Genomic DNA, 16,683 nt, shown 5'->3' on the forward strand with positions numbered 1-16,683 from the left:
CCCCGCCTGGCTGACTCCTGGGTATGTACCTTGTCTGAACCATCATGCGTTGTGTGGGGAGTTGCCCAAGTTCTGCGAGGGGCCTGGTGCTGGCTAGGACCTCTGACTTCAACAGGCACAGGTCTTCTTGGTTTACAAACTCATCGTCATGTGGGTTTTTTTCTTTGCCTTTCATCCGTTTTCTGTAGTTTTAGTGCCTTTCTGGACACCCCAGTAGATAAGAGAAATTTTCTCCCTGATGTCTCTAAATTTATTTTGTTCCAAAGACTTAATTAAGAGTCATGAAACCACTGTTCTGGCATTCGGTGTCACTCCTGGGCAAGGTGCTCGCCGGTAGCTTTCACCTCCCCCACCGAGAGATGCCCACTTAGTGTAGACAGTTCTTCCCTGCCACCTTCCGATCTCATCAGTTGGGCCCTCTTTCTCCATGGAAACTTGCTTGTTCTTTCTAAGGAAAACTTACTGTTCCCTCTCTTGGATCTTAAGGGACTCTCTATTTCTCTTTTCCTCTTTCTGCCTGCGCTTCTTGCCCAGTTCATTCCAGGGAAGACCTGAAGTGCCGCTTCCACTTCCCCCTCCCACGGTAGGGGTGAGGAGGTGGGAGCAAGGAGGGAACCCGGCAGAGAGTGGCGGCAAGGGTGCAGATTAGCCTGGAAGTCATCATAGACTCCGTGTTCCTGGGATGAACCCAGGTCTCTTCGGGACGACACCCGCGGAGAACTGTCGTGACCCTCATCTTCTGGAGTGCAGGGCTTCACTGTGGATGACTGCACGTGTTGTGCTGAGCCTCAGGGAAAAGCCCGCGGGACAGAGCCCATCTCACCTCTTGCCACGTTCGGGTCCCTACTTTGCAGCAATTGAGTGAAATGCAGAACCAGCACAGGGCCACCCTGACCCTCTGTGCCTTCTTTGGATGCAGCCCTCCAAAGAGCTACCTTGTTTGATGGGCCCATTAATGCTGAGAGCTCTTGCTTTGTGAGCTGCCTGAAAAGAAGCCAAAAGTCACCATACATTTCCCTTAGTACTTGTGCTCCAGCTCCTTGATTTTTGTATTGGTTCTTAAAATGTATATTCCAGTCAGAAAGACTTTGATCGAGCAAGACTCCCAAGTACCACCTGTCCCTGCTTTTGGCTCTGGGTGTGCAGGCGTTCTGTATGTTTACTTCCTGGTGGAAGTTCACGTGCTCTTTCCCTCCCCTTCTCTCCTGGCACCAGCCCCAGCTGCTACTTGAAGGGAGGCAGCTCTTGGTGGGGGTGGGCGGGTGGAGGGTGAGTGGGAGAGTTGGGAGCTGGTACTCTGGTGGGGAAGAATCTCAGTTCCATGGACCATAAACACCCACGTGCTTGGGGGAGTTGCTTAGGTCACACATAGACTCTTCTAAGGATAATTTTGTTTCTCTAATCTGCTTTTGAATTACAAAATACATTTTCGGGGGGAGGGTGGATTAGCTACTATTTCTCATGTGTGTCTCCTCAAAGGTTAATTTGAGAAAGAAATAGTGAAGGTGGGAGGTCAGGTCTTGATAGAGATACAAATATCCAGTGAACTTTCAAAGAAAAATTCCCCAATTCCTTCAGTTCGCTTTGGTCCCTAGCAGCAGAAGGAAAAACAAGCCTTCCTCTATTTCATAAAGCTCCCTAACCTTTAGTCATGTTGTTGCTTTGCGGAGATCTTGAACAGGCTTTCCCCAGAGCTCTAAATCTCAAAGGAGTAAAGAGCCCTGTCCCTCCGGTAAGAAAACGCCCGAGACAAAGAGTCTGTGGACGATTTTCCATCAGGTTCCTCTCCTGCTCCCCTTTTCCGTGTCTCAGAGGCCACACACAAAATGTGCAAGCATGGAAACGGTGGCCAGCATGAGGAATGGACCACTGTCTGCAGGAAAATATTACAAGGATGAGCTTTTCATGAGAGCTTGTTAAATTCTGAACAACGTGTGAGCTCCAAGGTTGGGTCTGTGTTCGCAGCGGTGGAGGAGATGAAATCAGTTGTTTGACTCAATGGAGTCGAATCATCTGGAGTTTTCAGATATGTTTATTTGATCTGAAACTGTAAAAACACTCCAGGTAGGATTTTCTAAAGAGCGAAGACAATAGAAAGCTGGCATTGTTACGTAAATACCACCCCGTCATCCCAAGGCTCTGATTCTGGTTTGTTCAAATAAGCACACTAAGTAAAAGAGGTTTTTCTTGAACTTAAAATCCATACCAGCATGTCCCACTTGCATAACTATTATTGAACATGAAGAAGACAAGTTTTTATCCTCTTTGTTCTACTGAGTGCTGAAGTTAGATCCAGTGCAGGCAAGTTGGTATGAAGGGTAGTACGAGAGACATGGGGTTAAATTAGTGGAACGAAATTGCTTTGGGAACAGATACTATGATTTCTGTATGACAGGCTAGTGTAGTAAGAGTCTTGTAGCCCTTGGGGCACCTGGGTGGCTCAGTGGGTTAAAGCCTCTGCCTTCGGCTCAGATCATGATCCCAGGACCGTGGGATCGAGCCCCATATCGCATATCGCACATCGAGGTCTCTGCTCAGCAGGGAGCCTGCTTCCTGCCTCCCTCTCCCCCCCACCTGTCTCTTTGCCTGCTTGTGATCTCTCCCTCTCTGTCAAATAAATAAATAAAATCTTAAAAAAAAAAAAAAGAGAGAGAGAGTCTTGTAGCCCTGCAGGGAGGCGTGAGGGCACCATGGGCAAGCCGTTTGGTCATACCACTTTGACCCATTAAAATATAGGCGTTAGAACTGGGGATTCAAATTTGCTTTTAGGTTGGCCGTGATTTTTAAATTTTGAGTTGGGCTTTTGGTGTAGTTTCACTGAAAGGGGAGGTAGGATCCTGACTAAAATCACTTACCCAAGATCTTGTCTAAAAGCCAGCAGTCTCTCTCTCTCCTTGATTGCAACTGGGTTAATGTGTGCCCCTCTTCCCTGCTGTCCCTGCCCCCAATTTCAGATATAGTGAGAGGTCCTCTTTGGAGGGGCTCTTCTGGGGCCTGTGCCATTCAGGGAAATCACAGAAGCTTATCATACACTCTTGCATTGTTAGAAGACAAGCATACGATGACAGGGATGGAGCAGGACATGGAGAAAGGCGTCCATGGTCAGGAAGGCCTCATGCTAAGGCTCACTCATCAAACAGTAGATTGCCATGGTCCGCACTTTCCCAATGTTACTGTCATCTCTGCTGTGCGCCAGGCCTCCTGTTAGGTTATAACGAGGGAGATCTTCATTGAAACATCAGGGGTCGGCTCTTTTTTCCTGTCCTTTTGATCTTCTTTAAAAATGTTGAACAGTATTTATTCTTCTGTTCTAAGGTAATCAGTCTTGAAGAGAGGCCTTGACCCCATTTTGCAGAACAGATCAGGAACATCAGTTGTTTAAAGGAAATGAGTATCAACTTTCTGAAAGAGGTTCTCAGAATGATGACTGAATTGTTCAGCCTCGTCTAGCTTCCAGACTGGCCCTCCCTGCCCTCGCCAGGTCATGATTCACAAGTCCTTGCACAGTGGGTCTGTTCCCGGTAGAGAGTGACATGGATCTCAGAAGCGAATGGGCAGCCCCTTCTTCATTCTTCAGAGGCATTTCTCTTTCTCCTTCATTCCATTTAAATACTGTCAGCCTTTAGAAACACTACGTAGCCATAGCTGGCTCCGAAGTGAAGCTTTTCTACATTTCAGTCAATAATTCATTCTTTCAGTGAACTTAATGCGTGACTGACGCCTAGTGGCCAGGTTCCAAGCTGGAAGGGGGGAAGCCAGGTGATAAGATGCTGTCTCCGTCCTCTGGTGACTCACAGATGGAGGGAGACGTCGAGCCATCATAATGGTGGGTGCTGGGGGAGAATTGAAGAACTGAGGAAAGGCAGCCAGCACCTGCTGGAGTGATGAGGGAAAGGTGTTCCCAGAGGAGGAGATGGTATCACAACCAAAGTGAGGGACCGTCAGTTGTGGGTGAAGGGGCTGGGCACCTGGGGAAGATTAGGGTGTCTAGGCAGAGGGGGCAGCATCTGCAAGAGTTCTGAGGCAAGACTGAGGAGCCTGGGCAGGCACATGGAATTCTGTGTGGCAGGTGCACAGGAGGCAGTGTGGGGGATGGGGCTGGAGAATGGCCAGCCCTTCGTGGGTCAGATAGTAGGGAGCGGGGCGGTGCACAGAGCTCAGCAGCTGGTGGCGGGGGTAGGGGGTGGGGGGGTGGGTGGGTGTTGGTTCGTGAATGACTCTGAGAAATAGGCTGATGGGACTAGATTTGCATTTTAGGAGCTCTTTGTAGCTGCCTACAACAGGATTTGAAATCCAGACAACTGGATTTCTGAAGGACCTTGAGGGGATGTCAGGAGACCTGCTAGGAGACTACTGTGCTCAGGGTTGAGAAATGATAGAAGGGCTGAGCTACCTGCTGATTGAATTGGAGAAAAGGGCAAATTCACAGGGTGACTGACTGTCAGGAGCGAGGGATAGAGAGCAGTGAAGAATGGGTCCCGAGATTCTTTCTGACTTGGGTGGGGAGAAGCAGATTTGAAGGGAAGGAAGATCATGAGTGCGAGTTTGGAAATATGGGTTTGTAGAGGACCCCTCAGGTTCTCTACAAAGGTGTCAGGACAAAGGTCTGGGCTGGGTATGGGTTTAGGAGTCATCAGTTTGAAGTTGTGGGTGTGAATTAGATCACACCACAAGTGCGGAGTGAGAGGTAGAAAGAATAGCAATGAAAATCTTGGGAACCTGCATGAGGTGGTGGGAAAAGCAGTAGAGATGTAAGCTAAGGGAGAGCTCTTCTATGAAAGACACAGCCAGTGTCACATGTTGCAGACTGTTCAAGAAAGAGAAAAATATGCAAAAATGTTTAGGGGTGCCTGGGTGGTTCAGTCAGTTAAGCATCTGACTCTTGATCTCAGCTCAGGTCTTGATCTCAGGGTCATGAGTTCAAGCCCCATGTTGGGCTCCATGCCCAGCATAAAGCCTACTTTATTTATTTATTTTTTAAAAAGATTTTATTTATTTATTTGACAGACAGAGATTACAAGTAGTCAGAGAGGCAGGCAAAAAGAGGAGGAAGCAGGCTCCCTGCTGAGCAGAGAGCCTGATGTGGGGCTCCATCCGGAGACCTTAGGATCATGACCTGAGCTGAAGGCAGAGGCTTTAACCCTCTGAACCACCCAGGCGCCCCCAAAGCCTACTTAAAAAAAAAAAAAAAAAAGAAGAAGGAATGTTTATTGGATTTTGCAACAAGGAGGTATTTTGATTTGGATGAGAGTAGTTTCCATCAAGTGTTAATAGTTTGTTACTAGTTATAGAAGGAGATGGATTCTTGGTTGTAAGGATTGGGAAGCATGTGTAAATGAGGTTTGCTGCCTGTAACAATTGCATTAAGAGCCCACGAATTACCCATTTCCTTTGGTATTTGAAGTTTGTACCCACTTTATAGGAGTTGACCCTTACAGAGCCTAGCTGGCCCTCATTTGCTTCTCTTCATTGACACTGGGCGGCAGTATTAGGCTCAGGGAGGGAAGGAGGAAAGAAATCAAGAGAAGTGTGGGAAAGAGAAGAGAGGAAGACCAGTTTCTCAGGTTACCTCTAGATCAACCCAGTATCCCTCCTTCTGTGCCCTCCATTCAACCTGTTAACGAAGATGGAGAACCTGATGCCATTGCCTTGGTGGGGTTTCCTCCAGCTTAGCTGTATGACCCAGAACAGCCGCCTCTTCCTTTCCCATCTGCTACTTGAACCCATTAGCGCTCTGTCCGTCACTGCAAGCTCATCCTGGGCCCATGTCCCCACTTCCTGCTCTACGGAGGAAACGGAAGTCACTAGGCAGGAGCTCTGAACCCCTCACCTCTTGTGACACTCTCCTCCTCTCTGTCTCAGAGAAAGTGGTGTCTTTGCTTCTCTCTAAGCTGGCCCTTCCAGCCTGGCCTTCTCACCTTCTAACTTGCCCTTGACCTGTGGACTTCCTAATACCACTCCTTACTCTAGAAACTTCTCCTCTGACAGCTTTAGCACTCTTGCTGACATGCCATCAGCTACAAGTCCTCTATCTTGAGTTTAAACGTATCTCCGGAGTTCTCAGCCTTCTGCACGTTCTCACTTGGGGGTTCCATGGGACCTTCAAACGCAACAGCTTGATGTGTCTTTAATCATCTAAACCTGTGGTACCTGGTGTGTGCCCACCCGTATTTGTTAATGGCACTATCATCCACTCAAGTCATTGGCCTGAGAGAGAAGACTTAATCTCTCCTCATACCTAATCCATCAGTCAATAGACTCTTTTTCTCATACCCCAGAGTTTCTCCTCTGTATTCTCTGTACACCCTCCCTCCCATTGCCCTAGCCCTTAGGTCTTGCCAGAGTCTTCTAGCCAGCCTCCCTACTGGTGGTTTCTCCCTTTCCAACCCTTCCTTCACATCACCACAAACCTGATTATGTCTCTGATCTGCTTAAAACCTTTCAGTGGTTCAACTTTGCTTCCAAAATAGAGTTCAGCACCCTTTGTCTCAGGCCTAGCCAGATCTGGTCCTGGCCCACTCTTCGGGTCTCTGCACAAGTGTCCCATGTCACCCACTGGTGTTCTTCACGCACACCCTTCCCCCCTGCTCTGACTGGTGAGCTTCTGCCCATCCCTCGGGATCACTTATGTTTATGGTGAAACCTGTGTCATTTGTCTACAAAGAATGTCTCTTTTTTCACATCAACCTGTCAGTTTAGAGCCACCACATTCCTCATTTTTACTCTTTAGACACTTCCTGGATGCTCTTATGACCTGGTCATGCTTATTTTGGGAGAATTTAGTTTTATTCTCGGTTCATGGACTTGTGAAATAATCAAGGATGGCCTAGGTCTTCTACTGTGACTTTTAATCCAGTATAATTCAAATCAAAGTACTAAATTGTTCTAATGGGATGTGAAAACTGATACCTTAATTACTGCAGGTTTAAAAAGAAGAGCAAATAGGAAAGTATTTAGTTTGCATGTTTATAAAGAATTTACTAGAGTAAATCTGAGATCTTTTATGTCAAAGGATTCACTGACTTCTCTTCTCTTCCATAGTGCAGAGAATTGTGTTGAAATTGGTTGTAGGACTTTTCAGTAAAAGTCAGGAATGTCTAAAAACTTTCAGAGAAATCTTTTTTTCTTCTTTTCTTTTCTTTTTTTTAATAGAAGAAAGAACAGAGGAGAGAGTAGAACCATATAAAATGATCAACATTTCAGGGACTTTTTTTTCTTTAAAGAATTGAGGTAGAAAATAGCTATAATTTATTATAATTCCTTGTGTTTTCTCTGTAAAAATATTTTTCACTCTTCTAATTTTTTTGAGTGGCCATTTTGCTCAATGAACTAACACTAGGAGGTGAGACGACTGTCAGTACATCTTTTATTGCTCGTTATGGGGTGTGCTCGCTTCGGCAGCACATATATTGCTCGTTATGGGGAAAAACTAAAATATCTTCTGTAGACACTCCCACAGCTACATTTTTCTCAGCCTTCAGTAGGACACCCTTTTAATTTCTGTCCACCAGCACTATCAGCACTATCAGGAAACATAGGAACATTCCTGCAATTACATATGTTCCGAGCCCCAAATCGGCCAAGGCTCGAGGTTGGTGGCCAGCAGCCCACGGGTCGCTGCTCAGCTTCTCTGCGAGTCCCATGGCAACATCTGGACCAGAGAGGTGGCCACAAGCATCGCCCAGATGGGAAGAATGACTCAACGGAGTTCCTTCCGTCTTTGTATTCACTTTAGAGTCCTGGAGCACAAACTGAAACCATTCTCCAGGCTTTCTGGAGAGCAAATCAAATATATAATATTTGTAATTTATATAATTTATGCTAACCTTGGACAGGTATATCTACTCCCTAATCCTCTGCCAAACAGGCAAGAGTTTTCTTTGTTAAACAGCTCTTTGATATGGTAAAATATAAATTGCATACACAAATTGTGCAAAAAAACCCCCAAAAGATGCAGCTTAATTAATGAACACAGAGCATATCCCTGCATAACCATTCCTCAAGAGAATGAAGCCAGCCCTGCAGTCACTGTGCCTCCTTCCTGGTGTCTCCATAGACCTGCACAGTCCTGCCTCAGAACCTCTGGAAGGTTTTCTGTGGCGTTGTTTTCTGTGGGATTGCCCAAGAGGATCCAGAAGCCAGCCTTGGGAGGTGGGGAGTGGTGTGGATCTGAGGGTGGGGGCCAGGAGAGGTTTGGTTTGGTGGAATTGTGGCATGGCATCGGTATCTGGATTTGTTCTAGTTTCTCTTACAGACCCGGAGTCTAGGCACTGGCCGGAAGCTGTTGTGACATCTGCCATGCACAGACTGCTCTTTGTAAAAGCTGCTCTTGCTCATTTCCTCCCGTGTGCCCGCTTCGGTCGCACTCTCTGGAAATGGACTCAGGAGCTGATGTGTACCTAATGCCCAGTAGTAACCTGTTTCCACACAATTCCAGGACGTTAGCTTATTGCCAGTGGGTGGACAATCTCAATGAGACCCGGAAGATGCTCTCTCTTAGTGGTGGCGGTCCCTTCAGTAACCTGCTGAGGTGGGTCGTGTGCCACATAACGAAAGGAATTGTGAAGCGCGAGATGCACGGCCACGGCATTGGCCGCTTCTCAGAGGAGGAGATTTACATGCTGATGGAGAAGGACATGCGGTCCTTGGCAGGGCTTTTGGGTAACGTACCACACCTTCTATTCTCTATTTTCTGTCCGCACCTTTTTTGCATGATCCTTAAAGCGCTCTTCGTTGGCTGATTTGAAGTCTTATTTTGGTTGGTTTCTTTGTTTCCTCGTGTAGGTGGCAGCCCCACCATTTAACCCGACCCCCTAACTTTCAGGAGCAAGTGTCTGTGTCCTCCGTCACTAGCGCCAGCCCAGCCCGTGTGGCGAGGCGGCGCAGAGAGGACACGGGCGGGCTGCGGGCTCACCGCCTGCGGGCAGCGCCGCCGGCCGCTGGGGAGGCCGTGGGAGCCGCGGGTGGTTCTTAGCCGGGAAGCTCTTCGGATTATGACAGGCCTGGGTGGAAGGGCTGCTTGTGAACGCCTCTGCTGGAGGAGTCCCAGGGTCTCCATGGCCATCTGGCTGCTGCGAGCGCGGGCAGCGCCGCTTCTGACCCGCTCCGCGGACACCTGCCGCGTGTCATTTCTCACGCCTGTTTCCGTTGGTGATCTCCGTGCTCTCCTTCCCAGCGCGTTGTAATGCTTCTGATTTTGCATTTATGGCACACAGCGGGTTTCGCTGTGCCTGGAAGCCCCTCGAGGTGGAGGAGGGGGGCCCCCGGAGTGGCGTATGTGTGGGCGGGTGAGCAGAGGTCCGTGTCCTTGCTCCCCTTACTGGCTGGGCTGATGGGACTCTGTGCTGATGGGACTCTGTTCTGGGCAGAGCGCGAGTCTCAACTATGTCAGTTCAAGAACACATTGTTTGAATTCAGAAGCTTCGGTGTGGGAAATGATGGTTTCTCCTGGGGACATCTAAGTCTAGGGAGCCAAGCCCTCTGTGTGACCAGCTGTGTGACCTGGTCCCTTGGGATGGCGTATTTTGGGGGTTCACTAACTTTCTTTTGGTGTTCTCATCTCCATTCTAGGGCACATCACGTTCCTTACCTTCTGGGGAGGGGGTGGTTGGGGGTCTGTTTTGTTGAAGCCCATGGAGCCTCCAGGAACTGTGGGCTGTGCCAGGTAGACCCTGCCCCCTCTCCTCCAGGGTGACTTGCTCTGACTGGCTCCTTCCCTTTTCTGCACTCCAGGTGCTTCCTGGACCTGGAGTTACCCCCCCCCCCAACCCCCCTCCCCTGGCCTGCAGGAAGAGAGCCCAACAGCGTATCCAGCTCTCTGCCAGCTTTGTTTGGGGGAGGGGGTTGATGCTGTCCAGACCATCTGGTGCTTTCTAGGCCCTGCCTGACATAGATATGGAATTGGCCTTAAGTTCACCTCGTTCCGGTGGAAACGGCCCTGGACTTGCAGCCTGGACTTGCAGCCTCTTGGAGCAGGCCTGCCATGGGCCCTTTTCTCCTTCGGAACTGCTCTACCTTCTCGCAGCTTCCTTTCCAGCTCACGCTGTGGGGAGCCCCAGCAAGCCAGGCACTGAGCCCTCAAAGTTAAGCCAGAGGTTATGCAGTAAAGTGCTGCCCTTCTCCAAAAAGTTCACAATGTTGTTTCCTTAACCAGGAGGGGGTGAGCATCACTTTTCTGGAGCACTTCCGGTTGGGAGAACCAGGGAGCATGGGGTAGCGATTCTCTGATACTTAATGACTTAGCAAAGTGCTTTTTTCCCAGTTACCTCCCATGTCCCAGATGGGAGGTAGAGCGATTGTTGGCAGCTGGCTTGGAGACCTGGCAAGTATTCCAAATACCATCAAGTCTAAATTATTTCCTGAGATGAGAAATTGATTGGGCTATTTGAAAAGTAGGAGTCCACTGGAGTTCTCTTCCATGCGGGAGCTCAGGGAACAGTCTAGGCTCTCATGAGAAGCACTTTTGCTGCTTTTGGGGAGGGATAGGCTCTTTAGGTGAACATCAGAGGTTTTCTTACTAAATGAGACAAAGTGTTACCTCCCCCCTCACCTGGAAATGTAGCTTAACTTTTAAGGCCCAGATGCCTGAGAGACTCAAAATGCATAATGACTTTTTGTTAAGTATTTCAAGATTTGGGGAAATTGTCTAGGGAGGTATTTGAGTCATCAGAGTAAATTAATTATTGCTGTTTCAGTTCAACTGACTTCAAGGATTGAAGCCCCTTCTTTGGGGCCAGTGCTGGGGAATACAAAAGTGAATAAGAGATGGTACCCACTCTCAGGCAGCTTCCTCTCCAGCGGGAGAGACAAACTTATAAACCAGGAATAGGCGAATTGTGGCCCATAGCTGGTGGCCTGTTTTTTTGTTGTTGTTGTTTTGTTTTTTCAATGGCCTATGAGCTAAGAATTATTTTTACATTATTAAACTGTAGGGAAAAAATGCAACAGAGGTGAAATATGGCCCAGAAAGCCTAAAATATTTACCATCTGAAGCTCCATAGAACTTTGTGGATCTCTGCTCTAAACGAATACCCATGTTCAAGTTGGGCTGTGACGGGTGTCATGACAGAGGTCTATGCTTGGTGCCCTGGAGACAGCAGGGTAGGGGTGAAATGGCAGGGAGAGCTTGGGAGGGCCAGAGAAGAGGCGGCAGGCATTTTGGCCCCAGGAAATAAACAGTTGTCCCAAGGAAGAAAATAGGGAAGAACCATCTGGGCAAGTCATGAGAAAAATGGTCACAAGTGAGGAACATTTTGGAATCACAGTTGAAAAGAAGGTTAAAAGGTAGCTTGGGACCGTATTATAAAAGGTAATAATAACACTGAGATTCTTCATCATACAGAAAATATGGAGAGGGTGCCTATTTTTGAGTATTAGAGAGAAAGAGGCATGTTTGTGATTTAGAAAAGTGGCTCTGTTGGTGTCATAGCAGATGACTTGGGCCTGAAGGGGTGGGTGTTAAGAGAGACTGAAGATAGGCAGCCCATTTCTTTGGATGTAGTTTAAAAAAGTTGTGATGAAATTCAAATAAAAAAAATAAATTTAAACAAAATAAAAATTAGTTGAGAAAGATGATACCTTCATGTTGGAAAGGAGGAGACAAAATTATTATTTATAGAAATTAAGAGCTTATGTAGCTAAAATAGGGACACCTTGGTGGCTCAGTCAGTTAAGCGTCTGCCTTTGGCACAGGTCATGATCCCAGGGTCCTAGGATCGAGCCCCCACGATGGGCTCAGCAGGGAGCCTGCTTCTCCCTCTCCCTCTGCCTGCTTCTTCCTATGCTTGTGCAATCTCTCTCTGTCAAATAAACAAAATCTCAAAAAAAAGAGATTATGTAGCTAAAATAATAGAGAATCAAAATTATGGTTAATGAGGGAGTTCAGTAATTTTACAAAGTTACAGACATCCAGATGGTCAACAAGCACATGAAAAGATGCTGAACATCACTCGTCATCAGGGAATGCAAATCAAAACTACAGTGAGATATCACCTCACACCTGTCAGAATCGCTAAAATTAACAACACAGGAAATGGCAGATGTTGGTGAGGATGTGGCGAAAGAGAAACCTTCTTGTACTGTTGTTGGGAATACAAATGGTGTGGCAATTGTGGAAATCTGTATGGAGGCTCCTCAAAAAGTTAATAATAGAACTACCCTTTAAAAAAAAAGATTATTTATTTGAGAGAGAGAGAGAGAATGAACGGTGGAGAGGGGCAGAGAAAGAGAGAGAGAGAGAGAGAGAGAAGCAGACTTCCTGCTAAGCTGGAAGACCGATGCGGGGCTTGATCCTAGCACCCCAGGATCATGACCTGAGCCAAAGACAGACACTTAACCAACTGAGCCACCCCACACCCCCAAATAGAACTACTCTATGATCTAGAAATTGCACTACTGGGTATTTGCCCCCAAAATACAATAAACACTTATGTTTATTGTAGCCTTATTATAACAGCCAAACTATGGAAGCAGCCCCAGGATGAATGGATAAAGAAGATAAATATATTATAAATAGTGGAATATTATTCAGCCCTAAAAAAGAGAATGAAATCTTGCCATTTGCAACCCATCAATAAGAGCTAGAGAGTTTTAGGGTAAGTGAAATAAGTTAGTCAGAGAAAGACAAATACCATAGGATCTAACTCACATGTGGAATTTAAGAAACAAAACAAACAAGGAAAGGAAACAAAAGAGAGAGAAAGACAAACCAAGAAACAGACTCTTAACTATAGGGAACAAACTCATGTTACCAGAGGGAAGGTGGGTAGGGGATGGAGAACACAGAGGATGGGGATTAAAGATAAATTCATCCTGATGAAATAAACCAAAAAAAAAATGGCAAGAAGTTTACAAAGTTACAAACATGTAAATCTTGATATCTCAAATAACTGATTAGGAAATATTAAAAGTTTCCATTTATAATGATAAAAAATCAAAATATTAGAAATATGTATGAGAAATATTCAGGCCCTACAGAAATAAAATTGGATAGTTATAATAAGAGATAGAAGGTTTTTTAGAAAATGGGGAGTATACCCTCGTTTATCCATTGGAGAGTGATTCGAAAGTATACCCTTGTTTATTCATTCAAGAGCCAGAGGTCGAACCTAGCTCCGTCACTTCCTAGCTCTGCGACCTTCGGCAAGTTTCTGAACTTCTCTAGGCCTTAGTTTCCTTATGTGTAAAATGGAGACAGTAATGGTGAAAAGAAAAGTAGCACATATAAAGTGCTCAGAATAGTGCCCGGCAGGTAGTAAGCAATCAAGTAACAGGCAAGTGTAAAACACAACTGTCATGAGGGAGGAAGCAGAGGATCATGGTGCTGTGGGTGCTGAGAATGCGGGGAGGGTTGCCCAGTGGTCAGTGGTAGCCTCTCTTCGCTTCAGCATGTTTCCATGGCCCCTTGGGGTAGGTGTATACGTTGGAAGCCGAAGTAATGACCAGTAGTGGATGCCTGACTTTCACCTTGTGCAAGAAGTGTGTAGACTATTTCTACCCCCTCCCAACAAGGTGAGAGTCAGAAAAGCATGGGGGAAAAAAAAAAAAGAAAAAGAAAAGAAGAAAAGCATGACGTAAAAATTCAGTACAGAAAGGCCAGGTTTTGGAGAGGCGGTGTGGCTGGAGTGGCCATGTGAGGGAGGGATTTCGCATCTTGGGCTCCACTGTTTAAGTTATCCCAACTTATGTTGTTAGGATAACCACAGTTGCCCTCTTGGTACACATCTTTCTAATATTTTTATGTGTAATTTTAAATCATATAGATATATTTGTATAAATATACACATACACATAATTTTCCAACCTGTCTTTTCTTTAATATATTGCAAGTGTTTTTTTCTAAACCATATGTTGCCCTGTGCCTGGTCTCACACATGAGGCCATAAAAACTGACATAAAACTCATCAGCCTTCTGCCTCTTTTGTATTTCTGTGCTATCATTAATCCTGAGTCTATAGGTCTGAACTTGAAGTGGAAGGGAAATAAGACAGAATGAATATAAGAAGATAAGAATGCAGCTGGGTCCCGCCTTAGCCCTGAGATCCCCAGCTGTGATCGTGTGATAGGAGATTAAAGTAAGAAAAAAGATGGAATCTGGTACCCAGTCAGAGTAACGCCACCCATTTGGCAGATGAGGAAACTGAGGCACAGAAAGGTTGAGTGACTTGCCCACAGTTACACAAACAGCAGAAAGAGATGTTGGTGAACAAGTAGGGCATAGGCCTGAGCTGCTGCCTGATGGACATATTGTTGCAAACGTTTATAAAATGGCAAGACTTGTGAGAATTACCCCCAGGAGAAGTACTAATTGAAGCGAGGGCCCTTTTGTGGGGGAGACTAATGTGGTCACAGGGGTTATGCAGGACTTCTTTGAGGACATGGCAATTCCAGACTCTGAAAGATAAGTGGAGTTAGGCAGACGTGTGTGTGAGGAGGAAAGGGGTGGGAAGTGAGACCAGCATGGAACATAGAAGGGACGTCACCTGTGAAGGTCTGACATGAAAGGCAGCTGGAAACCGTCAAGGAATGAAATGATGGCTCGTGTGTGAGTAACTTTGTGCGAACCAAAGTGTGGCATGAGGTAGAGGTCGGCAGGGGCTAGATCACACAAGTCTTCTGTATCACTTAAATAATCTTGGCCTTTCTTCTAACAACAACAGAATCTGTCAGAAGTTGAAATTAGGGAAGCGACATGACTTTATTTATATATAATGCGCTAGAGGGGCCACGGGTGGGTTTGGGGGCCCAGTGAGGAGGCTGTTGAAAGCTAAGATGGTGTTGTGGATTACAGTCCTGGTGCTAGAGTTGATGGTTTAGACCTATATTCTAGAGACAGAGTTGACTGCAGTTTGGTGACTTGATATATGTGTGGGGTGGGGTGGGGGGAGAGGCAGTGATGGAGAGGACAGGGGTAAGGAATAACCAAGTTCTTGACATGAGCAGTTAGTACACAAAGTAGCCATTCATAGTTGGAGAATGCTGCAGTAGAGGGGAACATCATGAATTTCAGGTGTGGGGTCTGCTGAGTCTCAGATCCCTGTGAGGCAGACACGAGTGGAGACAAAGTGTGTGATAAGGGCACCCTTTTTTTTTTTCTTAACTCATTAAATTTTTCAAAAAAAGATTTTATTTGAGAGAGAAGCACAAGAGCATGTGCGGGGGGTTGGGGGGGAGAAGGAGGAGGAAAAGCAGGCTTTCTGCTTAGCAGGGAGCTCAGGTGCAGGGCTCAGTCCTAGGACCTGGACATCAGGACCTGAGCCAAAGGCAGATGCTTAATTGACTGAGCCACTCAGGTGCTCCATTAAAAAAATTTTTTTTGGAAGATTTTATTTATTTATTTGAGAGAAAGAGAGAGAGCGAGCATGAGTGAGGGGAGGAAAGGTGTTTTTTGAACTGGTATAGAAAAGGCAAATTAATTTAGTAAATGGTGTTGAGACACGTGACTAACCATTTGGAACAAAATATGTACAGCCCTCCTGACTTTATGTCATACATCTGAATAAATTCCAAATGGATTAAGCACTTAAATGTAAAATATAAAACCATAAGGGTGTCAGGATAAAATATGGGAAAACTTTTATATAATCTTGAACTTGGTAAAGTTTTTTTAAATATGGTACCAAAGGGAGAAGTGACAAAAGAAAAGTTGAATTGTTAGATTTCTTGAGACAAAACCACTTGAATGTCAATAACCACCATAAATAAGGTTAAAATTGAAATGGAAAGCTGGAAAAATGTTTGCAATCTGTGACAAAAGAATTAATGTTACTATATGAAGAACTATAAAAATCTAACAAAGTGAATACTTGGAGAAAACTGGACAAAAGACATAAAAAGAGAATTTGCAAAAATGACACACATGATGAGTAAATATATGAAAAATGTTCAACCTCTTTAGTAATCAGAGCAGTGCAAATTAACAAATGAGGCACTACTCTGTCAATCAGATGGGCAGTTTTTTTTTTTTTTTTTTAATGTGGTGTATTGGTGGGGTTATGAAGGAGGCATTGGCATTCTCTACTGATGGGAATAAAAACTAGGACATACTTTCTGGAGTTGAGTTTCACAGTTCTAAAAGTCATAACATTTTACATATTTACTTATTAAATAATTAAAAAAATCCGGAGTCAAAGCTTTGAACCTTAACAAGAACAAATAGGGAGAAATGTCACGTTCCGTACTTAGGTCCCCCAATTGAATTGCACAAATACAGGGTTGGGGAGGGACATGTGAAAAAGAGACTTCAGGATTTTAGTGGTTTTCAGACTCTGAATATTACCAAGTGTGATAAACTGTCAAAGAAACTAATCAAAACCTAACCTGTTTAATGCAGCATCCTGTCTATAGATTTATCTATGAGAAGGATTATAATACTGAAACTTTGCGATCTTAGCAGTTATGAATAATATGGGTTTTCTAACTGGAGTCTCTGGTTTTTGTTTACGATGATAATGGAAAACCGAAGTTATTTTAGGCACTTGCTGCTCTCTTTCCCACCCTTGTCTCCCCACTTCTGTTGTTAACTTTCACTTCTTTCCTCTGGTGGGGGCGGTCTGAAGGTTTAACCAAGGCAGAATACATATTAATTAGTATATTTTTAGGTGCCCACTTGTGGATTGTTTGTGAGTAATTTGCATTCTCTAGAATGGATTTCATCAGTTCTCTGGTACAGACATACCTAAAGAA

At 45.4% G+C, this 16,683-nt stretch overlaps 1 protein-coding gene across 2 annotated transcripts in view; it reads left to right on the top strand.

The window, feature by feature from the left end:
* Positions 1 to 16,683, top strand: part of FAXC (failed axon connections homolog, metaxin like GST domain containing) — a 69,397-nt gene that overhangs the window by 19,029 nt on the left and 33,685 nt on the right. For both annotated transcript variants that reach the window (XM_032338993.1, XM_032338992.1), the window contains one exon: positions 8,438 to 8,661. In XM_032338993.1, coding sequence (XP_032194884.1) covers positions 8,438 to 8,661 — 224 coding nt within the window. The remainder of the gene's footprint in view (positions 1 to 8,437; positions 8,662 to 16,683) is intronic.

The sequence above is a fragment of the Mustela erminea genome, chromosome 4 (genome assembly GCF_009829155.1).
Source record: "Mustela erminea isolate mMusErm1 chromosome 4, mMusErm1.Pri, whole genome shotgun sequence".
Classification (NCBI taxonomy): Eukaryota; Metazoa; Chordata; class Mammalia; order Carnivora; family Mustelidae; genus Mustela; species Mustela erminea.